The sequence below is a fragment of the Vipera berus genome (assembly GCF_964194415.1).
Source record: "Vipera berus genome assembly, chromosome: 6".
NCBI classification, from domain to species: Eukaryota; Metazoa; Chordata; class Lepidosauria; order Squamata; family Viperidae; genus Vipera; species Vipera berus.
Window position 1 is genome coordinate 46,005,522 of NC_138208.1, and position 27,302 is coordinate 46,032,823.

General features: G+C 40.7%; 1 protein-coding gene across 1 annotated transcript in view; it reads left to right on the forward strand.

The window, feature by feature from the left end:
• The window catches only part of TRHDE (thyrotropin releasing hormone degrading enzyme), a gene marked incomplete at both ends in the record, with an annotated part of 263,817 nt that overhangs the window by 215,074 nt on the left and 21,441 nt on the right, over positions 1 to 27,302 (forward strand). The window contains 2 exon segments of the mRNA XM_081330257.1: positions 24,775 to 24,908; positions 25,005 to 25,060. Coding sequence (XP_081186383.1) covers positions 24,775 to 24,908; positions 25,005 to 25,060 — 190 coding nt within the window.

Here is a 27,302-nt window from a genome sequence, read left to right on the forward strand (position 1 = left end):
TTGCAGGTCTTTGGGGGCTGCCATTGAATTATGGTTTTTACTTTGGCTGGGTCCATTTCAATACCCTCACTGGAAATTCTATAGCCAAGATAATCTAATCGGGTTTGGTGAAATTCACATTTCGACAATTTGATATAACGTTTGGCATTCAATAATTTCTTTAACACTTCCCTGACCAGTTTTGTGTGGTCAGTCATATTCATACTGTATATCAGGATGTCATCAAGGTATACCAGGACCCCTTTGTATAGGTGATCATGTAAGACCTCATTGATCAACTGCATAAATACAGCTGGGGCCCTCTGCAGTCCAAATGGCATGACTTTGAACTGGTAGCTTCCCAAGGGGCAGTTGAAGGCTGTCTTCCACTCACCCCCTCCTTTAGTCTTACTCGGTAATAAGCTTCTCTCAGGTCTAATTTAGTGAAGACACTCCCCTTCGCCAGGTGGATTAGTAAGTCTTTCAGGAGGGGGAGAGGGTATTTATTTTCCACACTCACAGCGTTAAGGCTCTTATAATCTACACAGAGATGAAGAGACCCATCCTTTTTCTCTTTGAACAACACAGGGGCACCCATGGTTGACTTGATCCGCTCGATGAATCCCCTCACTAGGTTTGTAGCCACATATCACTGCATCTCCTCCATTTCAAGGGGGGACATAATGTACATTCTTGGTCGGGGGAGTTTGGCCCCTGGTAACAGCTCAATGGAACGATCATTGGGATAATGAGGAGGCAAGGTTTCACATTCTTTCTCACTAAATGCCTCCGCTATGTCCTGGTACTTGCTGGGAATGAGCGGCTCACCGGGTGGCCGTAAGGCAGCCATGTGTGCTCCCTCATTGGGTGGGCTAAATACTCCTGTAACATCTGTTGAATCAATGGGGGGATCCATTTGTCTAGCCAGGCTAGTCCTAGGATCTCAGACATTTTTGGAGCTACCAGGAAGTGAATAAACTCCCAGTGCTCGCCTATTTCCAGGCGTAAGGGCTCCGTTAATTGCGTGACTAAAGTCCCTCCCATTAGGGAGCCATCGGCGTGCGCAAACCTCACAGGTTTGGAGAGCAGCTTAGCCTGTATGCCCAGTCTCAAGGCACATGACAGGCTAATGATGCATTGGGAGTAGCCAGTATCAACTAGCACTTTCAGGTCTACTTGTGCCCCTGACTTAGGGATCATGAGTTTAGCAGGCAATAAAAAAGGTAGGATGTGTCGACTCACCATCGGGACATTCTCTCCTTCATCGTTGCTGTCAAAGCTGGGTAAAGTGGAGGCAGGTCCAGTCGGTGGGACAGCGTCCTCCTGGGTGGGGGACGTAACCTGGGTAACGGGCTCCTGGGTAGCCCAGTTGGACTTTTCTCTTGGTGGCTGCTGTGTGGATCTCTTCCTTGTTGTTGGTTCTGGTCTACTCTGCTGTTGCAGGTAAGGAACTGGGCAGTTCACTGCTCGATGTCCCTGCTGTCCACATCAAAAGCACTTGATTGGCAGACCTGTAAGTGGTCTAGGTCTTTTGGCAGTAGCAGTAGTTTGGGGTTTTGGGGAGGGTGGTAGCCATCTGGGTCCTGGCTTTGGCGCAGCTTCAGGTGGGAGAGGCTTTTTATAGCGGGTGAGCTGGACATTTAATTTCACCGGTGCCTGGTACCATTCATGCAGCTGGTCGGGCACAGCTTGTTAGATACATGCCTGAGAAAGGTGGTCATCTAACCCTTCTCTAAAAAGATGAATTATTGATTGCTCATGCCATCTCTCTATCTGGCCGGCCAGCTTTAGAAACTCCCGGATGTACTCTAGGGCAGGCCGGCCAGCTTATGGATTTGTTCTTCTGCTTTGAGGGCAATGAATGGGTCCTCAGATCTTTCCCTCAGCCCCAGGAGGAAAAGGTGGAGGTCCTCCAATTCAGGGGCCTGCTCATTATATAAATTGTTCAACCATTCGGATGCTTCTCCCTCTAGGCTGGACGCAATCACATTGACCATCACACCTGGGTCCGGGTAGAGGTGAGCCCAGTGATTCAAGTGAGAGCGTACTTGGCTGAGGAAGAAAATCAGTTTCTCTGGGTCCCTATCGAAGATTGCTCTGAAGGGTGGGCTCATTATTGCTTGCTGGGACCCCCATTGCTGCTGGCCCCACCCTGGTTGTTGGTTCAATGGCTGCTGGGGCCCCCACTGCTGTTGTTGTGCCCCTAGTTGCTGCTGGCTCCTTCCTGGTTGTTGATTCAATGGCTGCCAGGGCCCCCACTGCTGCTGTTGGACCCCCAGATGCTGTCTACCCCATTGGTGCTGCTGTAGGCCCAGGGATTGCCCGTTTGGGCCCTGCTGCTGCCTCCCCTGCTTTGCTTGTCGGAGGGGAGGGTGCAGTTGGTTGGCGGGACGTTGTGGCACCACCTGCTGTTGTAGGCCCCTCAGTGGTTGTTGGACAGACGGGGTTGCTATTGTCTACTCTGGATTTTGGCTGTAGGGAATAGTGGTGCCCTTTGCTGCTGATCTACTAAGAGACGTGTTAGTCTCAAATGCTGTGGTGCCTCCCTCACTTGCGGACCCCTCAGTGGTTTCTTGGCACTCAGGAGTGGTGACCAGTCTCCTTGGGACTGTCGTCCCCCAATTGGCTGTTGCTCTCCAGGTTTCTGCAACACCCCAATCTTTTGCAAGGCCTCTATCAGCTGATTTAGGCTCCGAGGTTGCTGCCCCTTCTGTGGGGGCTGCCACACTCCCCACTGCTTAGGGGGCCTTAGTTCCTCTTCTTCTGTTGGACTGGAGGCCCTAGCAGGGAACTTCAGGGGTTGGAGGGCCATTAGCTCTGTGAAAAGGGGGCTGGGGCCTCTTTTGGCAGGAGCTGTTCTGCACTTCTAGTTCTTCAAACCTTTCTGCTAAATTGTCCATTGATTGGCTTTGGGCTGCAGATGTATATTTCCACTCACTCGAGTATTCAATCTCAGCTGGCCAGGCCAGTCCCCACCAGTCTGGGGAATATGATGTGCAGGATTCTCTTTGTTGTCGTCCCACCTGTTCTGCCTTTGAAGCCCTTGGGATGGCAAGGCCGCTCCAAGGCGCCTGGAGTCTCTGCTGGGCTTAATCCACTCTGATGACCAGACTAATTCTCCTGGTTGTTTGGGTCTAGCTCCCAACTGGGAGGATTGCTGAAACTCTTTCCCTACTGGCTTCTTCACTGGCCCTCCCCCCCTGGGGTGCCTGCTGTTGCCGGGGAGCTGGCTTCAGGCAATTTTTCTTCCTCCATGATGGGATCTTCCCCAACTCTTGCCAATCTGTCTCCCAAATTTGGAGACAGCGACCGGAGGTTGGGACTCCCTAGTTAGTTTGTAAAGTAGGGGGATTCCAGTTTGATGTCAAATTTCCGATGTATGAGCTTTTCAAGTGACTCTGAGGCATTGTTTACCTTAAAAGTCCTTTATTAGCCCAATACACCGGCAAATGCTTGCTTGAAGGAAGCTGGAACCTGAAATCTCCGCTCCCTTGCACAATATATTAAATACAATTCTCCACCTTTCTATTTTTGTCATTAGTCACATTCTCCAATTAACTTAAAGAATTAGTTTCTCTTCCGTTAGACAACCCGCCATGTTCTTATCTTCTTTAATTTCAGATGGCCTTGTGGTACAATCTTCCTCCTCCCTCTTCCCAGTGTTAACCTTATCTCTTAAAGCAATACACAAATTTAATATATGAAATAGCTGCTTCTTCATCTCTTGTCAAGCAAGAACATTTGATGTTAGCAGCGTTGACAGTTGGCTCAGATTTTCAAGCCAGATAACTTACTGATTCAGAGCTAGATGTTGAAGCCACTTTTTTTACTTTGGGTTTGAGTTTGTGTATGTGTGTGTCTTTGTGTGTGTGTGTGTGTGTGTGTGTGTGTGTGTGTAAAAGAGGACCTATGTGACTACACCTTCCTTTGCTTAAACCAATCTTTTACATTCATTCTTTGTATTCAGATTCACTGATCCTATCATAAAAAATAAGCCAATAGTACCTAGCAGTCGCTGATAAACTATTATATATATTTCTAAGGAAATATATTGAAAATTACCAATTTGGGAATAAAGCTAATTCATTTTGAAAGCTTTATTCATTCATGAGCAATTCCATTTTACTTCATTTATATGCTAATCAATATGCAGACAGTGAGAAAAGATTCATGGAATCACACGAATTTGTACAATAAAAGTCAGAGCAATAGTGGTATTAGAGTCTAGTCAGTGTATTTCAAATAGTGTGCAGGGATAAGTATAGTATGTACATTAGCTATAATGTTTGGCTAATGTGCTTGAATGTCATGAATACCAGGCTGATCCAAGCTACAGTAGGTAAATTTGAGAAACTTAATAGATTGTTAGTAGCTGAAGGATTAATTTGGGAAGACATGTTACTAGGAGCAACTCTAAGAGCAATGTACAGTAGATAAATAGCAAGATATCTTGTTCATTTTTCTGGAAGGTTCCTTGCATTCAAAAGATTCATAACAAAAGAATATTTGGGAAAGTTGCTTTTTTTTAAAAAAGTTTTTGATGCATGAATAACCTAATCATGCTTACATCTGCCTTAGTGTGTATCACTTTATGAAACAAAGCTACAATTGTCCTGGTACTGCTACTGACAAACTGGAATGCTGATGTAGACTTTGGCATCTTGGATTCCACAGTCAAGAAAAATAAGCAAAACATTAAATAATTATGTATTTATTAGATGTCTTTGAATGATGGAAGACTATGTCCATTATGCATCTTCAGAGATACTAGCCACTTTATGTGATGAAGAAGCAGTCTCAAGTAATAGAAGTCATTACTTTGTGGAGAAATGGTATACACTCAACCAAGAGCCCTGGCTTCAAAAATTCTAGAGAACTCTCCACTCTTTTTCCAATCTTCCTTCTTTTCCAACTCTTATTTGTCCAAATGTAGAATCTTGGACTATCCACATAGTACAGTGATTTTGCAAATGGATCATGCACCCAGGAATTCTGTTAAAGTAGTTTTTGCTATATTGTTATTTGTTGCATAGCAGCATTACTTTCTTAGAATACTTGATGCTGTTGAGGAAGGTCCGCTTGAAAGCAAGCAGCAGCTGATTCCCTCTCATGAATTTGAAATCCAAGTTTCAATACAACAGCTTCAGAGGGCCCAATATATCTGCCTGTCAAGCAATGCATGGTCTTTCATCTTTTCTATTCAGCGCAAAAGTTGCCTGACCTCTTCCTTTCATAGTATACTTGACGTATTTGATGGATTTGACAAATGAGAATATTTTTACATTGAGAAGATAACAACCTTCAAAACTACCCATTGAGAAATTAAAGTTTGACTCTATTGTCCTGCTTGATGTCTCTCAAATACTCCCATTTCTGAAGACCATCTCCTGTAGATTGGATATGAACAGTGGTGGGATTCAAATATGTGAACAACCAGTTCTCTATGTGGATGCTGCTTCTGGAAGTCCATTCTGGGCCTGGGCAACAAAAAATTAGCTACTGGTTCTGCTGAAGTGGTGCGAACCGGCTGAATCCCACCTCTACATATGAATGATCACCACACATTGTATGCTCACTGAATGGCTTTGGTACCTCTTACTGCATGTACCATTTCTTCCAACACTCTTTCTGCTGAAATATGAACCATGGATCAGGTGTTTTGATATCAATTTATAGAGATTTGGATCTTCATTTGGGTCTGGCATTTCAACTTGCACAAATGTATCATCTTGTCATCTTGGCTTGTATATTTCATCAAGCCACAACAGACAGTACAAATGAGGAAGACGCCACTGCCACACTTAGTACATAAACAATCTTCATACCAAAGAGACCATGTATTCCAGTGAGGTACTATATGAACAACTTTCTCTTCAAGTTGAATACTCTTGCAATTAAATCTGCCCAATCATTTGGCTGCTGATTCAAAACAAATGCTATTGCATTTATGGCCAGTTTGGATTGCATGTAAATGTAATGAAAAGTGAATTTGCCATAATTCCATATATACATCATGGCATCTCGACATCTTTCTATCATATGTTTTGGTCCACAACAAATGTTGAAGAGAATATGATGCATCTTGTGATGTTTCCAAAATAACAACAACAACAATAATAACAATAATCCAATACATCAGTCTGGCCTTTGTATATTGTTGATCTGCAGGTTGTTTGACTCATTTGGCTCAACCTCTTGGTTTCAATCTTATCAGCCATGTCAAACATGTATTGTTCTAATAGGCATCCTTCTCTTAGAATATTATTTAACTGATTCCTATGATTCATTAGTCAACATGCATAACAACACACAGTCTTTAGTAGCTTGTGGTTTGGAATTGATGATGCCAACCCACACCAGAAAGGAGAGAAAAGTATTATTGAAAGCTGTCATAGGAATGATTGGACTCTGAAATTATTTTCAAACCACTTCCTCATTCTTTCAATATAATGTGGTGGGTGGGATCATTCTTCCCAGCCTCCAGAGGGATAGGATAGGACTGGTCTACCTGATCTTTCCCCTTCATGGATTACTGCCTTGTCGTGGCGAAGGGGCTTGCGTAATTCAATGAAGCTATGAGCTATGCCGTGCAGGGCCACCCAAGACGGACAGGTCATAGCTGAGAGTTCTGACAAAACGTGATCCACTGGAGAAGGAAATGGCAACCCACTCCAGTATCATTGTCATGAAAACCCTATGGACAGTACCAAAAGGCAAAACAATATGACGCTGGAAGATGAGCCCCTCAGGTCGGAAGGCGTCCAATATGCTACTGGGGAAGAGCAGAGGGCTAGTACTAGTAGCGCAAGAAAGAATGAAGCGACTGGGCCAAAGCCGAAAGGACGCTCAGCTGTGGATGTGTCTGGTGGTGAAAGGAAAGTCCAATGCTGTAAAGATTTTTTCTCCATAGGAACCTGGAATGTAAGATCCATGAATCAAGGAAAGCTAGACGTGGTCAAACAAGAGATGACAAGACTGAACATCGACATCTTAGGTATCAGCGAACTAAAATGGACAGGAATGGGTGAATTTAATTCAGATGACCATCAGGTATACTACTGCGGGCAAGAATCCCTCAGAAGAAATGGAGTAGCCTTCATAGTTAATAAAAGAGTAGGAAAATCAATACTGGGATACAATCCTCAAAATGACAGAATGATCTCAGTTCGAATCCAAGGGAAACCATTCAATATCACAGTAGTCCAAGTCTATGCCCCAACCACCAGTGCTGAAGAGGATGAAATTGACCGGTTCTATGAAGCCCTACAGCACCTTATAGAAGTAACACCAAAAAATGATGTCCTTATCATCATGGGGGATTGGAATGCTAAAGTAGGAAGCCAAAAGATAACTGGAATAACAAGCAAGTTTGGCCTTGGAGTACAAAATGAAGCAGGGCACAGGCTGATAGAATTTTGTCAAGAGAATACGATGGTCATAGCAAACACTCTTTTCCAACAACCCAAGAGACGGCTCTACACATGGACATCACCAGATGGTCAACACAGAAATCAGATTGACTATATGCTCTGCAGCCAAAGATGGAGAAGCTCTATACAGTCGGTAAAAACAAGACCAGGAGCTGACTGTGGCTCAGACCATGAGCTTCTCCTTGCAAAGTTTAGGCTTAAACTGAAGAAAGTAGGGAAAAGCACTAGGCCACTCAGGTATGAATTAAATCATATCCCTGTTGAATATACAGTAGAGGTGACAAATAGATTTAAGGAATTAGATCTGATAGACAGAGTGCCTGAAGAACTATGGACAGAGGTTTGCGACATTGTACAACAGGTAGCAACCAAAACCATCCCAAAGAAAAAGAAATGCAAGAAAGCAAAATGGCTGTCTGAGGAAGCTTTGCAAATAGCTGAGGAAAGGAGGAAAGCGAAAGGCAAGGGAGAAAAACATAGATATGCCCAATTGAATGCAGAATTCCAGAGAATAGCTAGAAGAGATAAGAATGCCTTCTTAAATGAACAGTGCAAAGAAATAGAAGAAAACAATAGAATAGGGAGGACCAGAGATCTTTTCAAGAAAATTGGAGAGATGAAGGGAACATTCCATGCAAAAATGGGCATGATAAAGGACCAAAATGGTAGGGACCTAACAGAGGCAGAAGAGATTAAGAAGAGGTGGCAAAATTACACAGAAGAACTATACAAGAATGAGCTTAACGTTCCAGATAATCACAATGAGGTGGTCAGTGACCTCGAGCCAGACATCCTAGAATGTGAAGTGAAGTGGGCCTTAGAAAAGCTGAGCAACAACAAAGCTAGTGGAGGTGACAGTATTCCAGCTGAGCTATTCAAAATCTTAAAAGACAGTGCAGTAAAAGTGCTACACTCAATTTGACAGCAAATTTGGAAAACTCAACAGTGGCCACAGGATTGGAAAAGATCAGTTTACATTCCAATTCCAAAGAAAGGCAGTGCCAAAGAATGTTCAAACTATCGCACCATTGCACTCATTTCTCATGCTAGTAAAGTCATGCTTAAAATCCTACAAGCTAGACTTCAGCAGTATGTGGATCGAGAACTACCAGAAGTACAGGCAGGATTTCGAAGAGGCAGAGGAACTAGAGATCAAATTGCCAACATACGCTGGATCATGAAGAAAGCTAGGGAGTTCCAGAAAAACATCTACTTCTGCTTCATTGACTATGCTAAAGCCTTTGATTGTGTGGATCATAACAAACTGTGGCAAGTTCTTAAAGAGATGGGAGTACCAGACCATCTTATTTGTCTCTTGAGAAACCTATATGCGGGTCAAGAAGCAACAGTGAGAACTGGACACGGAACCACTGATTGGTTCAAAATTGGGAAAGGAGTCCGGCAAGGCTGTATACTGTCGCCCTGCCTGTTTAACTTATATGCAGAGCACATCATGAGAAAGGCAGGGCTAGATGAATCAAAAGTTGGAATTAAGATTGCTGGAAGAAATATCAACAACCTAAGATACGCAGATGATACCACTCTAATGGCAGAAAGTGAAGAAGAACTAAAGAGCCTCTTGTTGCGGGTGAAGAAGGAGAGTGCAAAACTTGGGTTGAAACTTAACATTAAGAAAACCAAGATCATGGCCTCTGGCCCTCTCAATTCCTGGCAAATAGATGGGGAAGAAATGGAGGTAGTGACAGATTTTGTTTTCCTGGGCTCCAAGATCACTGCAGATGGGGACTGTAGCCAAGAAATTAAAAGACGCTTGCTCCTGGGGAGGAAAGCCATGGCAAATCTAGACAGCACACTAAAAAGCAGAGACATCACCCTGTCAACAAAAGTGTGTATAGTCAAGGCTATGGTCTTCCCAGTTGCAATGTATGGCAGTGAAAGTTGGACCATAAGAAAGGCTGAGCGCCAAAGAATTGAGGCCTTTGAACTATGGTGCTGGAGAAGACTCCTGCGAATCCCTTGGACTGCAAGGCGATCAAACCGGTCAGTCCTAGAGGAGATCAACCCTGACTGCTCTTTAGAAGGCCAGATCCTGAAGCTAAAACTCAAATACTTTGGCCACCTAATGAGAAGGAAGGACTCACTGGAGAAGAGCCTAATGCTGGGAAAGATCGAGGACAATAGAAGAAGGGGACAACAGAGAATGAGGTGGCTGGATGGAGTCACTGAAGCAGTAGGCGTGAGCTTAAATGGACTCCAGAAGATGGTAGAAGACAGGAAGGCCTGGAGGAATGTTGTCCATAGGGTCGCGATGAGTCGGACACGACTTCGCAGCTAACAACAACAACCTGATCTTTGATAGTTAATGGTGGGACCAGACTACCTGGCCTGTGGAGGGTTGGGCAGGACTAGTTTAATGAACTTTTAGGTGGCAGCTTAGCAATGCTGATGTGGGCACAAATTTGCCAGATTTCAACCCCATGTTGGTCATAATGCTAATACTCCCTTATATAAGGTAAAGGTTCCCCCGCACATGCGTGCTAGTTGTTTCCAACTCTAGGGGTTGGTGCTCATCTTCGTTTCAAAGCTGAAGAGCCAGCGCTTGTCCGAGGACGTCTCCGTGGTCATGTGGCCGGCATGACTAGACGCCAAAGGTGCATGGAATGCTGTTACCTTCCCACCGTAGTGGTCCCTATTTTTCTACTTGCAATTTTACGTGCTTTCGAACTGCTACGTTGGCAGAAGCTGGGACGAGTAACAGGCTCTCACTCTGTTACGCAGCACTCAGGATTCGACCCGCCAAACTTCCGACCTTCTGATCGACAAGCTCAGCGTCCTAACCCATTGAGCCACCGCGTCCCTACTACTCCCTTATATACTTCATATTAATTTTATTGTACTCATGACATGCAAAACTCCATAGGGTAGGCAAAAAATGTCCTGGATATGGTAATAAGAATAGGAGCAGAGCTGTCTTTTTTTGAAAAGCAGGCTATATGTTTGGAGGAGGGGGGGAAATGTCTCTATGGATAATGAGTAAAGGAACTATAGTCAGTTTCAGTTTAGGAAGCAGTTGAAAAAAATGAAACAGGATGAGGAAGAACTAAGATAAAGTAGCTATAATGACTGACACTAGACAGATCCAGTTTCTATTCGCTCTGCAGCCATGGCAGCTCACTTGGTGACTTTCAGCCCAACCTGCCTCACAGAGTTGTTGTGAAGGAATATAGGAGGATGGAGAACTTATGTATGTGCCTTGGAGCAAAGATGAAGCATAGATACATGTGCATGTCTGTTTGCCAAAGACTGGTCACATAAAGCAATAAGAATACTTAAGCCTTTCTTCTTACATCTTATACTTATTCCTTCCATAAGTACCACACGATGTCAATTCCTTGCTGCTGGGTGGGGGAGGCAGTGAAGGATTCCAAGAATGGTAGGGAAACTGTCATGAAATTTTCAAAAAGAGCATCACATGATTGCAGAAGCAGCTTAAAGCAGCCACAATTTCCCCAAATTTCATTGCCTCAGGCATAATTGATCCTAGATTTTGGATGGATTCTGTAAGTTGGCCTATTTGAGATACCTTGGTTCAAAAATTGCTGCCTGGTGGTGCACTGTTTTATGCAATTAAAGGCCAGGACAGTGAGAGTTTTATTGGTACAGGTAGTCCTCAACCTATGACCACAATCAAGCCCAAATGCCTGTTGTTAAGTGAGTTTTGCCCCCTTTTATGACCTTTCTTGCCATAGTTGTTAAGTGAATCACTGAAGCTGGTGATTAGCTTTCAAAAAAAGAAAAGGAAAGAAAGAAAAGAGAAGGGAAAAATTGTAACAAGGCTTTGTAGTACTTTAGATTCAGTTTGGAAAACTTATTTCAGGAAAAAAACCCTAAAGCATGAATGTAATACCTATCATTAAAGCAACTGGATACGTTTCCAGGATCTCATGACTGCAGTGGATATGGTTGCATTATTGAATCCCAAACAGATGCTGCTTTCATGTTCCCATGTGTTCCACAGAAATTTTTTTCAGAGCAAATCTGAAGCATTGCACTGCCCTAATAGCAGTCTACCAATACCTTGCATTGTAACATACAAAAATATCTACATTATTTTTTGTTGAGACTGAGAGCAGGGTAAGGTCTGGTTAAAAATTGTAAAATTCAGGGTGACTATCAGGAGGAGTTTCCTAAGGGTAATCGCTATTAGCCTGTCACTAAAGTTTTGTTGGGAATAGTTTGGTGGAACTTAAATCAGATAATCTCTTAAGTCCCTTAAAATGTTCATATTCTTACATTCTTTTAAATATAATATTATGAATTCCCTTCTAGATAATTATAGATCAAGAGTTTTACTATCTATAAAGTGTTCTATTTTTTGACTGCTTTTGAAAAGGAAATTTTTGATACATTAGAGTGAAGCAGATTTAAAGTGAGAAATAATATTGACATTGCAAATTAAAATTTATTAGGCTGATTATTAAAAGCTACTTCAGAGTAAAGATATGAAGCAGAGAAAATTATTGATTTTTTCCTATTTTCCCCTCTTTTTTCTTTTTAAAAATTCTTCTGTCCATTATGGTAATGACAGTGACAATAGCGATGATAAGATGTTGGTGGTGTTTATAACTCCATACCTCTTATGTATATAAGGTTACACTGTTTGATGTTAAATGTTCAAATGAGATTCACAGCTTTTAACAGCAGAAAGTTATGGGGACCCCCAAAATGTTTGGAGCATTTTGAAAATCATAAATGTGATCCTGAAGAGTTGCAGTAAAAGGAAAGAATCTGCCCCAAATAAGTAGGGATGGGTGTGAACATGGAAGAGTTTGTAGGAAAAAGGAGGGAATATTTTGTGGTGAGTGACTTTGATAACTTTTGTATCAAACTCAGCTTTCATAATTTATTGTTCCTATTTGCTAAATGGATGCAATTATGGATTCATCCAATCTTTTCTGTCTATTTTGAATTGAATATCATTTGTTAGTCAGAATCTTTCTAACAACCATATTGTTGCAGATAACAAATCCCATTGACATGTGGTCCACTCACCATAATCATAAACTTGTGTGCAGGAGAGCATCATTTGGTCCAGAAGTTGCAAGTTCGTGCTTGCAGAGATAAAAAGAAGAAAAGATAAAACATAAGTATGTTATTTAAATATTACATTTAAAGCCAATTCTTTCATTATTAGCATAATTTTTATAAGACAAAAATATAAGGGAGAGGTTTTTTTATTAAACATTTGATCCCAAATTTCGCAAGAGGAAAAATCCTCCAGTAGTAGATAAATAGTAAACATCCTTGCTCAGCGGATGGATGCGTGGATCAATAAGAATTGTCACCTAGGCTAGTGGTACTTGTGCTAGTAATCCCTGCATATAAGAAGCACAAAAGGACAAATGGATTGAGTCTCAGATGGGTTTGCATAGAAGAAACTGAATTACACATGTAATACAGTAGGTGAAATTGGGCTGTCTCTCTCCATATGGACTTTACTAGGATTACTTAACTACTACGAAAGAAGACTTGAGAATAAAAAGAGAGATTAACGGACTAATTTTAGAAAATGCTGATAACTATCAGTCATCTTATTTCAAAAACAACACTAGAATCAATAATTTCAAAACAGCTCCAGTGATAACAATGGAGAAGATGATTGCAGGATATGAAAACAACACATTAAGAAAGGAACAAGAAGAGAGCAAAACTTTTTTCAGGCCTGTTATGTACTGATATTAACGGTTAATGTGTTTGATTTAAATGTGTCTCCAACTGTTTTGGAGGGAAACTGAAGCTTATATTTGAGCGGGAAACCACCTTTGAATTTGGTTGCCGCCAGCTTTGAATCTGATTGGTTGCTGCAATCATTTATACGTGATTGGCGGCACGTATAAATAGCTGCCAGTCTGTCAGTTGAGTTCAGTTCAGTTATTCTGCAAATAAACCTGTTGCATTAACTCGGTCTGGTTAATGTTTCCAAGATCCCACTACACAATAAGGCCCTAACCTTTCTTTTAGAGAAAATGAGAAAAAATATTGATAGCTGCTTGAAAAGATTCCCCCTTTCCCCCAAATCTTATTTTTTGCTAATCATTCTAAATGTTTTGTTTATGTGATCGTGTAGTTTGCCTCTTATTACTTTTAAACAAATAAAATTGCAGGACTAGCTGAGATAATAGGAAGAGGGGAAGGAAGTGAGGCAGAGGGAAACAGACTCTCTATCATTTTGGGTTTCAAAAGATACTAGTAAGATTCCAAGCTTTGCTGATAGCAAGTCCTGTTTCTGAGCTCCTACAATACAAATACTTTCTTTCTCTTCTAAAATAAAGTGGATCAAATGCTGCACTCTGAAAATGTGCTTCTCTCATTAGTGATTTGTTGGATGTGAGTATTATGTCATGGGCTCTGATGAGCAGGAACGAAGATACGCAGATGAGTACAGAAAAACTCATTCTTTATTTAAGCAGAAACTGTACTGTAATGAGGAATTGGAGTCACCCTGCCTCAATATATAGCCAGACACTAAGGTAGCAACCAATAGGATTGAACCCCTGTTTGCCACCCAAAGTTGACCAATTTCAGGACCGGAGACGTCCTGTCTGAGAACTAATAGTTCTCCAGCAACGCACGTGGTGATATTCCAAAAGCCCAGTACATAACACTCCTCCCTCCTAAGATCAGGCTATAATACCCTTGACAATAGTCAAGGCTTAATAATCACTCCCAACAACCAAAATACTAAAATGAAAATAAACAATAATAAATGTAATGCTTTGTTATTCCAAGGTAGTAGAATGATATTACGCGACCTTTACAGATGTGCCTTGTATAGTGGACTACAAAGAGATTAAAGAATAGCTTGTCCATGCAATATACTACAAAGAGATAAAACAACGTCTCAGTGAACATGCTTGACAGCAGTTACATTTTACCCCCCCAAATTCTGTATGTAGTGGTACAATGTCATACATTACACATCACTTTATTTTACAACATAGTCTGTAAGATATGCTGGGGGTTTATGTGGTCTGGAGGAATGCCTTGGGGTTCCAGTCACTTTGTGGTCTACCAGCTTACCCAGTGGGCTGGGTAGACTCATGTCCCCTTGTGCTCCTGTGGCCAGGGGAGTTAAATTGCTCTGGCTGGCCTCTCCAGGTTGGCCCACCCCAGAGTCTGACTGTTTAGCAGAGTAGGCACAGAGGTCACTCAGATTCGGCTGGTTCTCCTGGTCAGGGGTCCCATGTTGCACTTTTGAGCTGCCATGTTCCTCTTCTGAATGAGGTTCCACTGAGAAAGGAAAACCCTGGTGGTTCTGGTGTGAGCTGGCTTGGGAGCCAGCTTGAAGACCTCGGGAGGGACTTGTATCATAGCCCTCACTTAGTGACCATTCTGGAAACCTTTTCCTAAGTTGGTCAATATGTCTTCTGACCAGTCGCCCTCCCTCCAACCCCACTTTATAAGATAGGGGTCTGGATTCTTTGATCACCTGACCAGGAACCCACAAGTTTACAGGCCCATAGTTCCTGGCCCAAACCCAATCACCTGTTTGCAACTTTAGGGGTTTTGGTTTAGAGGCTTCAGATGCCACTCTGTCTGGATGCAACCTGTTCAGTTTAGTAATTAAGCACCTTTCCCAACAAAGCTCAGCAGGACTTTTTCCTGTAGCTGTGCAGGGTGTAGTGTGTGGACAGAGCAAGAAATCTGGCAATCTGTGATGCCAGTCACCTGTGATGATGCACTTGAGTGCCTCCTTTGTTGTCCTCACCATGCGTTCGGCTTGTCCATTTGTAGAGGGGTGAAATGATGCAGATGTAGCATGTCTGATGAGGTTAGCTCTAAGAAAAGCCTGAAAATCAGCAACAGTGAATTGAGCCCCATTATCAGAAACCAAAACATCAGGCAACCCATGTGTTGCAAACAGCTTTCTCAGCACCTGGATGGTCCTAGCAGTAATCATATTAGGGACTGGAACTACTTCCAGCCATTTTGAGTGGCTATCCACTACTACCATAAAAAGCTGTCCTTGGAAAGGCCCAGCGTAGTCAATATGAACCTTAGACCAGGGGGTATGAACTGGGGCCTGAGACATTTTGGGCCTAGACCTCTGGCAGGTATAGCAACCATGGACTTGATCCTCTACATCCTTATCCAGGCCAGGCCACCAAAGGTAGCTTCTAGCTAAGGCTTTCATCCGTACAATGCCTGGATGGCCTTCATGTAAGGAATGTAAGACTCTGTCCCTCAATGATGTAGGGATAATGACTCTGTTGCCCCATAATATACAGCCCTTATGTGCAGACAATTCATGTCTTCTGACAAAATAACTTTGGAAATCAGGGCCTGGACTTTTTTCCAACCCGCCCGTGTATACCCATGACAGTACTCTGCTCAAAATTTTATCTGTAGCAGTCTCAGCAGCAATATCCCCAGCATGGAGGGGAAACTCAGGCATGTCCTGAATGGACAATATTTTAGCAGCAGGGGCTGGATCAGGATCCATTAGTGGCAGTGGTAGTCTGCTGAGGCCATCTGCATGGCCCATTTCCTTCCCAGGTTTGTGAACTAACTTAAATTTGTATGCAGACAAAAATATAGACCATCTCAGCATTCTTGGAGATAGTATGTGGGGAGTTTGCTTATCTGTGGTGAATAGGCCCAAAAGGGGTTTGTGGTCAGTGAAGACAGTGAAATCCCTGCCATATAAATAATCATGAATTTTTTTGACTCCAGCCACTATGGCTAAGGCTTCTTTATCAATTTGTGCATAATTATGCTCAGCAGCAGATAAGGTTCTAGAATAGAATGCAATAGGAACTTGTTTCCCATTCTTCTCTATGTGGCTTAAGACTGCCCCCACCCCGTAGGGAGATGCATCACATGCAAGACATATAGGTTTAGACTCAATATAATGAGTTACAGTGGACTTTTCTGAAAGAAGGGCCTTGAGATCCTGGAAACTTTTTGCATGTAAGTCAGTCCACATCCAAGGGGCTTTTTATCAAGTAGCCTGTGGAGGGGCTCAGCTATTGCAGCCTTATAAGGTAGAAATGTGTGATAAAAATTCAGGAGGCCCAAAAATGCTTGCAGTTCTGCTTTTGATTTTGGCCTAGGAGCCATTTTGATGGCTTTAACTTTTGTCTCAGTGGGGTGAATCCCACTAGCATCGATACGAAACCCCAAGAATTCCGTTGAAGAAACCCCAATACTACATTTGTTTTTCTTTAACTTGAGGCCCGCATCACGGAGCTTTTGTGACCCAGCCCTGAACCTATTGGCCAATACTTCTGGGGTTTCCCCAGCAATGAGAACATCATCAAAATAAGAACAGACACCCTGAATCCCTTTAAGTGTGCGTTCCATAATCCCTTGGAAAATACCCGGTGCAACGCTGACTCCAAACAGCAAGCGTTTGACTTTGAATACCCCTCTATGATTTACTATTGTTTGAGCTGCGGCTGTGGCCTCATCTACCGGCAGTTGCTGATACGCCTGCACTAAATCAAGTTTAGCAAAAATGGTTCCCCCTTGCAAAGAGGCTAGAATATGGCTGACTATATGAGATGATTTAAATTTAAATAATAATAATAATAATAATAATAATAATAATAATAATAATAATAATAATAATAATAATAATAATAATAATAATAATAATAATAATAATGATGATGATGATGATGATGATGATAAGGACATTGGAGGTCATTTAGTCCAACTGTCAGGAAGTTTCTCCTTAGTTCTAGGTTGCTTCTCTCCTTGATTAGTTTCCATCAGTTGCTTCTTGTCCTGCCTTCAGGTGGTTGGAGAATAGCTTGACTCCCTCTTCTTTGTTGCAGCCCCTGAAATATTAGAACACTGCTATCATGTCACCCCTCGCCCTTCTCTTCATTAAACTAGACATACCCAATTCCAGCAACTGTTCCTTGTATGTTTTAGCCTCCAGTCCCCTAATCATCTTTGTTGCTGGATGCAGTATTCGAAGTGTGGCCTTACCAAAGCATTGCAAAGTGGTATTAATACTTCACGTGATCTTGATTCTATCCCTCTGTTAATGCAGCCTAGCACTGTGTTGGCTTTTTTGGCAGCTGCAGCACACTGCTGGCTCATATTTAAGTGATTGTCCACTAGGACTCCGAGATCCCTCTCACAGTTACTACTATTGAGCAAGGTACCATCTATACCATACCTGTACATTTGGTTTTTCTTGCCTTAATGTAGAACCTTACTTTTTTCACCATTGAATTTCATTTTCTTAGATAGCGCCCAGTGTTCAAGTCTGTCCAGATCCTCCTGTAACTTAAGCCTATATTCTGGAGTATTGCCTATTCCTGCCAGCTTGGTGTCATCTGCAAATTTGATGAGTTCCCCATCTATCCCATCATCCAAATCATTGATGAAGATGTTGAAGAGCACTGGGCCCAGAACAGAGCCCTGAGGCACCCCACTATACACTTCCCTCCATGTAGATGCAGTTCCAATGAGGACCACATGCTGAGTAAGGCTGGTCAGCCAGCTACAAAACCATCTGGTGGTGATGCTGTCTAACCCACATTTTTCTATCTTATCAAGTAGTAGGTTGTGGTTTACTTTATCAAACAACATGTTTGGTAAAATATATAACCACAGCATTCCTCTGGTCCACTAATTTTGTGACCTGGTCAAAGAGTGCAGTAGGATTTGTCTGGCATGATCTGTTTTTGACAAACCCATTTTGATTTTTGGTAATAACTTTGTTTGCCTCTAGGTGTTTGCTGATTCATTGCTTGATTATCTTTTCTAGAATCTTCCTAGGTATTGAGGTCAGGCTGATAGGTCTGTAGTTTCCTGGATCCATTTTCCCCCCTTTTTTGAAGATGGGAACTACATCAGTTTTTTTTCCAGTCCTCTGGTAGTTCCCCAGTGCTCCAGGATCTTTGAAAGACATAGTTCAGTGATTCTGAGATCACATCTGCCAGTTCCTTCAGAATTGTGAGGTGTACTCTATCTGGTCCTGGTGATTTGAACCTGTCTTGGGCGGACAGGTGCTTACTTACCATTTTCTTGCCTATTTTAACTTGTGTTTCTATTCTCTTTTTTATGGTACTGTTTTTGATGGGTTGGACTGTTTTTTCCCTTTGTGTAATGATGCAAAAAACAAGTTAAATAGTTCTGCTTTCTCCCTGTTGCTTGTCACCTTCTTGCCACTTTCCCCCACAAATGGACCAATCATTTCCTTAACTTTTTTCTTGTTTTTTACATGATGGAAGAAGCTTTTTTTGTTATTTTTGACTTTGGTTGCAAGCCTTAGTTCATTTTGAGCCTTAGCTTTCCTCACTTCATCTTTATAGGCATGGGCTATTTGCTGATATTCTGCCTTAGTTATGTGTCCCTCTTTCCACTTCTTATACTTGTCCTTTTTAGATTTCAGTTTATCAGAGAGTTCTTTATGCAGCCATGCTGGTTTCTTTTGAGAGCTGTTATTTTTCTTCTTTGTTGGTATTGTGCTAGACTGGGCTTTTATAATCTCACTTTTCAAAATTTCCCAAGCTTCTTGAGCTGTTTTCCCCTTGAGGATTCTCATCCATGGAATCCTTCCCAAGCTCTCTCTATGTTTATTGAAATTAGCTCCCTTAAAGTCCAAGACTCTAGTTTGACTATGTTCTATTACTTGTGCTTGCATAATGTTGAATTCCAATATTGCATGATCACTTCCCGCCAAGGTTCCTGTGGGTTCAACACCTTCTATCATTTCATCTCTGTTAGTGAGGATTATATCCAATATGGCTAATCCCCTAGTTCCCTTTTCTACTTTTTGGGAGACAAAGTTGTCTGCTAGGTTTGTCAGGAATCTGTTTGATCTTCCACTTGGTGCACAATTTGTCTCCCAGTTGATGTCAGGGTAATTAAAGTCCCCCATTACTATGGTGATGTGCTTCCTACATACCTTAGTTAGCTGACTAGCAAAAAGTTCATCTATTTCCTCTGTTTGGTTGGGTGGCCTATAGTATACACCAGGGGTCAGCAACCTGAAACAGTGAAAGAGCCACTCGGAACCGGTTCCCTCACAAAAGGAAAAACTGGGAGCTGCAAAAAAATGTGTGCACATGCGCATACATGCGTGCATGCGCAGAACAAGGTTTGACTGAAGAGTGGAGCCAAGGTGAGATATGCACCTACCCTGCATATTTGAATTGATTGGTTGAACTTTTTTAGTCCCACTTTTTTTTTTGGGGGGACTGTACATGGCAGAGGACTGGGAGCCGCAGGAGACGGCTGAAAGAGCCGCAGGAGGCTCCGGAGCCATGGGTTGCAGACCTGTGGTATACACCTATGGCAATGTCATTTTTTCTCCCTTTTATTGGACCAGCTACAGACATCGTGACTAATATAACCAAAGCCTTCCCCTTTACACCACTCCTTTAGCCACATATTGAGTTCTCCTATACGCCGACCTTTTCCATTTTGCTCCTTATACACTGGTAAAACCTCTGAAAAAGTCAGTCTACAGCCTATCCTGCTGAGTTCCTGCCCCAAGCTCTGGAAATCATTCTGCACAGAGAGTACATCTTTTTGGGACAGATCATTAGTGCTAAGATGTACAATAGCATCCACATCACAGTCCTTGCTGGTGTTCTTGACTATTTTAAAAATACGCTTCTTGTCCCTACTGGCAGTAGCACCTGGAAGACACCTGACTTCTTTTGAAACCTCTGTATCCTTTCCTAAATTTACATCCCTTAAAATTGAATCATGAACCAGAAGGTGGCTTCTCTTTTTGGATACCTTTCTCATCTTGCATGACTGATATGTAATACCTGATTCGCACTTCTCCCTGTCAGAAACAAGTTCTTCATCTCAGACCACAATCCCCTGCTTATTTGAATTATCATGACAACTACCTTGACCTGTCTTTTTAATGTCCCTACTAAGGTCAGTGAGGGCACTGTATCTGTTATGCAGGAACACAAAGAAAGCTTTGTGTTTATGGTTCACAGCTCTCACCCTGCCAGATCCCATGGTTGTCCACACTGCCCTTCTCTGGCAGGATCTTTGTGGTAGAGGAGGCTGATAGCGCAGAGGCTCAATAGAGTAGAAAGGCTGAACTGGACACCTAATTTCTGTCTGAAGAGCACAGATTACAGACCCTAGATAAATAATCTGTCCTTGTAGACTAGTGATTTGTGTACAGATAGGACAGTTTCCCAGTTTGAAAAGAGTATTGTGAAAGACAGCTGCAAAACAAGTGTTGCACTGAACTAAGCCAGACATTCTGAGATGAAAGGAATCTCAGATGCACTTGTCCTGAATGTACCACCGCTGTTTTTTATTTTTAGTTATATGATTTGTATGCCATTAGGTGTGTGGGCTACTACTTTCCTCCTCCACCTACCTTAGCTCACAGTATTGTAGCTTTTCCCAACAACCTCTGGCAGTTTAAATGCAATGGAGGTCCAATCAGCAGGGGCTCAGCTACTTTCCTCCTCCACCCAACTCTTTCTTAATTCATAGTATTGTAGCTTTTCCCAGCAACCTCTGGCAGTTTAAATGCAATGGAGTTCCAATCAACAGGGGCTCAGCTACTTTCCTCCTCCACCCACCTCCTTCTTAATTCACAGTATTGTAACTTTTCCCAGCAACCTCTGGCAGTTTAAATGCAATGGAGGTCCAATGAGCAGAGGCTCAGCTACTTTCCTCCTCCACCCACCTCCTTCTTAACTCACAGCTTATTAAATTTAGTTAATATATTGTTGTACTAGATATATGATTGGTCATGTTAGATAAGGTTAGCACTTGGGGAATATAATAGATTTCACAGAGTAGTTGGAGAGTGGAAACAAAAATGAGTGCTCCATTCTCTAGCTAAAATTGGTAAAAAAACAAAAACATCCCCAGGATCTGAAACCCCCAGCTTGGTATATCAGAGAGCAAAAGCTAACAATTTCCAGAAGGAAATGCAATCTATACTGCAATTAATTCAAGAGGCAATTGTTTCACACAAAGAAGATTCAAGAAGAAACTATGATGAGACTAAAGGCAATCTGGATAAGTTTTTAACTTAAACTAACAACTAGAAAACCTTCAGAAAATAACTATAGAGAATGAACAAGGAATTCAGAAAACAGAAGACAAATCAGAGGAAATTGATTCAAAGATGGGGGATATAAGGGAGGAAAATCACAGACTGGTGCAGACATCAAAAAACCTGGAAGACTCAGTGACAATACTGGAAATGGAAAAGGCATCCCATCCCTCAAGATTTCAGAACATAACTGAAGATAAGGAAGAAGACTTTATAGAATGGATTATAGAGCTTTTAGGAGAAACGTTAGAAATTGGGAAATAAGAAATGAAAAGAGAAGCTGAAGAATAAGGAAAATTGGAGTTTTTCAATGAATATAAATGGGTTGAATTCCCCCTAAATGATTTTTCCTATTTCAAATAGTACCTATAAAAACAGAGAATTTTTTTTTTGGGATGATTTAAATAGACTGATTTGGAAATTTATCTGGCAAAAGAAGAAAGCTAGAGTTGAATTAAAGAAAATAGAGGACTTGACCTACTAGAGGGAGCCCTATACTACCAAACAGGTGTGTGAACACAGCGAAAAGAAATAGATAACCGTTAGACACAAAAAGATCATTTTACTTAGAAGGATATGATTTACAGTTAGGATGGTACACTTTTGTATGGTATGGGAAATATAAAAAAATATCAGGATGGCTTTTAACAAGAGAAGCTTTTGCCCATCTAAATGTTGAGAAAATTGTAACCTATAAAGATATTTTGAATACTGAAGGGAAATCAAAATTGAAATAAGAGTTGGAAGAACAGGGTATTGATTGAATAAGGTGTCCTCAGTTGCAAATACAATTGAGATATGAGTTGGCTAAAAAGGATGTTATAAACTGGAAATATTTTTATTAGGTCTAATATTAGAAAAATATGATGAGGAAGTATATACTTAATGTTGCATGTATTGATAGTAGTAAGAATTGTATTTGCTTAGTGCTGGAAAAATAAACACTACCTGAAGAAGACATGATCAAGAAAACACCAGACTGTGTAGAAATGGACAGATCGATATTGAAGGATAAAGAAAAAGAAGACATAGAATAATTTTAAATATGAGATGTAGTTTATCATTGGCTGGAAAAAAGGGATAGAGATTAGGAATTTAATATGTATTATTACTCAGACAACATGCTGTTTTACTAAGCACTTATGATCTGTAAAAATAGAAAATTAATAAAACATTATTAAAAAAGAGTCCTGCAGTCACATGATCATTCATGTGCTTTGCAACCAAGTGTATTTATGACTATCACAGCATTCTTTCAACAAGGCAGAAGTAAAATTGTAAATCAGTCACATGACATTTGACAATGAGAGAGAGAGAGAGAGAGAGAGAGAGTGAGTCTGTCATGGAAACTGGTTGGAATAAGTTGCAATGGACTAAGGAGCTAGCAGGAAGTTTTGTTGGGCTGAGAAATGGAGTAAGAGAAGATAGTTAATGGGCAGAGTGGGATATAGGCAGTTTGAGACTGCTGAAGATATGCAGGTCCTGGGTGATTTGAAAATCACTAAAGTTTATAAGAATCCTGGGTAAATGAGAATCAGCAAAATGGGAAAAGGACTATGGTTTGAAGAAAATCTGTGCAGATTGCAGAGGGGAAAGACCTAAGACGGTGATCAACATTTTGCTAGCTATGGGAGATTGCCAATTATTTCTTTTCCTACCATAAGGATCGATTCTATGGGGAGCTTAGTTGTAACTACGAACATAATAATAGCTTAAGCATGCACATTTGACTTCAGAAGAAGCACTATTCTGTAAGCAGAGAAATAGTTAATTGCTGAACAGCAGAGCAATAATATTCATAAAATAATTTAGGATTTTTATTACCAACCTCTTTATAACATATCCTGGGGTGGGGAACTGTTTATCTGCTTTATCTACAGGCCAGTAACAGAGCCATGTAGCTATAATAGTCTTACTATCAGATAAACTATATGTTTTTCTAGATTTAAAATATCACAATTTTTTAAAAAATGAACATTTTCACAAGAAAGTCTTTCACAAGAAGGTTTGTTATGTTTCATGCTCCCACCTAGATCCACCATAAAGTAGCTAGTACAATTTTGGATTTAAGTTACTTTTGCTCAGGCAAAAAAATTGAGTTGAGACTCTGCTAGATTCTTTTAGACCAGAGGTCCCAAACATTTGGGCACCAGGGACTAGTTACATGGAGAGAGGTTTTTTCTTAGACCAGAGCGGGTGTGGTTTTGTGTGCTCCCTGCATCCTGCAGATGGGGCTTTGCTTCTTTGTGCAGCCCAGTTGCTGGCATGCTGCGGCCTGGTACCAGTCCATGGACCCGGGGGTTGGGGACCCCTGTTTTAGACCATAATGTTAAAAGTGAGAAATAATTCACCACTCTTTGTTATTCACTAAAAATAATAAACAGGAGAAAGTTGTTCTATATTGCTATAAAGTCAGCTGAATCAAGAGATGTGTTCAAAATCTTCCTGTGAAATTCCTTCTTACATTCAAAACTTCCGGAAAGCATGCAGTGAATGCTCAGAGAAGTGTTTATTTCATGAGATTTACATACAGAATACTTGTGATATATACAAATATAATCTTAATAAAAAAATCATAAATATAACTTCATCTTGTTTATAATCTAGGTTTATTGTTATATTTCAGCCCAAGCTGTGATTCCTACTATATTGTTAAACAAGCATTGATGGCTCTGCCTTTATCCCTTTTAATGTAATAAAATCATCATGAGATGAGCTTTGGCTGTCCTACTTTTGATTGATAAATATTACTTGCACATACTCTGTGCAATGAAAATACTTCATTTTTACCTCCTCTGTGGAAAATTCTGAGAACTGGCTAGCATCATGGTATGATAATACTGCATGTCATCACTAAGGAATATATTAGTAAAATAATATTCACTCATTCACATTATCTTATAAAGTCTTTATCACATCTTGGCTGAATGTTAAGATTAGGTCCTAAATCCAGGTATGCTTGTTTAGAGATTAATCTGCAGAAGAACCATATTGGTATCACTCTTAAGAGAAAAATGAAGCAGATAACAGCAAAATTCAGTGTTTTGTTGTTTTATCAAGGATACACATGATAATTGCATTTTATAGCAATATACCTTGTCCTATTTATTTCCTCTGTAAATTGAGGAAATTTATAGCTATATAAATTTATAGCTGTATATTTGACATATTCTTTATTAGATAAGAAAGTATAATGACACCAACTACTCCTATAAAGAATGGGCTATTTTGTTTCCTATGCAATATCTTGTAGGGTTTTTCCCCCCTGTGATCAGTTATTTTAAAATATAAAACATTCTGAAAAATAACTTGATTTCTCTTACCACTCTACTTTGTTTACAGAACATCACAGAATTGCATATCTTAATGGAGGTACTTGGCTGCTTGGAAACATCAATCAAGCTGGCTACTTTAGGGTTAACTATGACATTAGAAACTGGAGATTGATAATTGACCAACTAATGAGAAACCATAAAGTAAGCTCATTTCACTTTCTTGCCTGAATACATGAAGCACTTCCAGTTTTTTTTTATCATCCTAAAGTCTTTAATTTTTCTCCTCTACCCTTATAGATAATCTCTGTCAGTAATCGTGCAGGTTTGATCGATGATGCATTCAATTTAGCCAGGTATGTTCTTTGGTAGATAATCTAGCTTAATGCATATTCCTACAGCCCTCATATATTTTCCTTCATAGTGTGCTTGTGCAGTTTGAAGTTGAAGATGCTTTAAAACTTCCAATTTTCATCCCATTTCTTCAGGTTTCTGTCTTTTCATGATAGAGTACAAAAAAGATTGTCAATACTGTTTTCTCTATATCTGACTAGTAAAAACCTGAGAGTATTTCTGAATGCAGATGCTTGATTAATTTCTTTTAAGGTCAGTTTAGTATTTTGAGATTAATAATCTGTTCCCAATTCACTAATGAATTATTTGCCTTTCAAAGTGATCCTTGAGCAACATGTCTTTTTTAATAATAAAACTCCTTTGAGCTTCAGAATTTTTAATGCTCTGTTACAGATAAAATGTCTTATTTTACAGTAAAAGATATGCATATATTTTCACCCAGTCTGGAATGGTTTGGATGTACATGCAGATATTAAAACCAATTTTAGATGTGGCCAGTGCTTTTTTTGTAAAAGAAAAAGGTGCCGGAACTCACACATGTCATACAACCTGCCTTGCCTACCCTACAAGGTTCCATCCAAAAGAGGTGCCGGAACTCTGAGCGTTCTGAGCGTTCTATGAGAAAAAAAGCTCTTTGATGTGGCAGGTTTTGCATAACTATAAATGCAAAGTAAAAACTGCTAACAATTTATGAAAGTAGCTGTCATAACATCATTGTTTGTATTAACCAGTAAATAAGAACCTAAACTAATTTTAGAAGTGGCAGGTTTTGCATGACAATAATTGCAATGTAACAATTAGTAATACTATAATTTATGAAAATAGATGTCATAATGTTAGTGATAAAAGTTTACAGTAACCTGTAAATGTGAACCTGAAACTTCCTACCTGAAGAGGAAATGATGTAGGGAAAAAAGAGAAAGAAATGGAAATAGCATGAGCTACAAAAAGTAGGTTACAAAACTTAGGAGAAGCAATAAGGTTACTGGCCACTATAGTAAGGGAGGGCACATGTATTATAAGTGGCATTATTATTGCTCATCTTTCTTTGATCTCTACTATCATATTTGTGGCAATAAAGGGCACTCACCATAGCAATAGAAGAGTCTTGTTGGATTAAATATTTTCTTTCCCATGGCAACCACCAGTTCTTTCAAGCAAGCCTGCAAGCAGGACTTACCTACTTATTAGATTTTTATCCCACCTTTATTATTTTATAAGTAATTCAAGGTGCTAATGTACATAACACCCCATCCTTTTTTTTATTTTCCCCACAACAACAACCCTGTAGATGGATTGGGCTGAGAAAGACAGACTGGGTCCAAAGTCACCCAGCCAGTTTCATGGCTAAGGCAGGACTAGAACTCACAGTATCTTGGTTTCCAGCCTTTATTCCTTAATCACTATACCGAACTGTCCATCTGACTTGAAAGTAATAATGCATTTCAGTGCTTTTTGCTTCTCATGAATGTTAGTTTTCATGTCCAATAGTTGTTGATTCCACTCTGAATCTAACACTTTATATAAAAATGTGTTTTTATCTGTATGAAATTTCCTGCCAGTCTGTTTTATGAGATGACTCATACCTTTAAGGGACGCAGTGGCTCAGTGGGTTAGGATGCTGAACTTGTCGATCAGAAGGTCGGCAGTTTGGCGGGTCGAATCCCGAGTGCCGCGTAACAGAGTGAGCGCCTGTTACTCGTCCCAGCTTCTGCCAACTTAGCAGTTCGAAAGCACGTAAAAATGCAAGTAGAAAAATAGGGACCACTACGGTGGGAAGGTAACAGCATTCCGTGCACCTTTGGCGTCTAGTCATGCCGGCCACATGACCACGGTGATGTCCTCAGACAAGCACTGGCTCTTCAGCTTTGAAACGGAGATGAGCACCGGCCCCTAGAGTTGGAAACGACTAGCACGTATGTGCGGGGGAACCTTTACCTTTTATCTTTAGGAGAAAAGAAAAATTACTTTTTGCACTCCATGCTTAAGAGTTATACAAACATAAATTATATTTTTTTAATGTAGCACCTAGTTTATTTTGCCAAATTTCATTGAAGAAAATAATTACTGTATTCTGTGGATATTCACTGATTATTAATCAGAAAAAAGATGGTTTCTTTACTGGAACGGTTATCATGGCTAATCAAACTCTAATTTAGATACATTCTTGAAGGATGTGATTCATGATGGCATTTGACATCTCATGATTGTATTCTGTTTCTCATGACCCCTGATACACACATT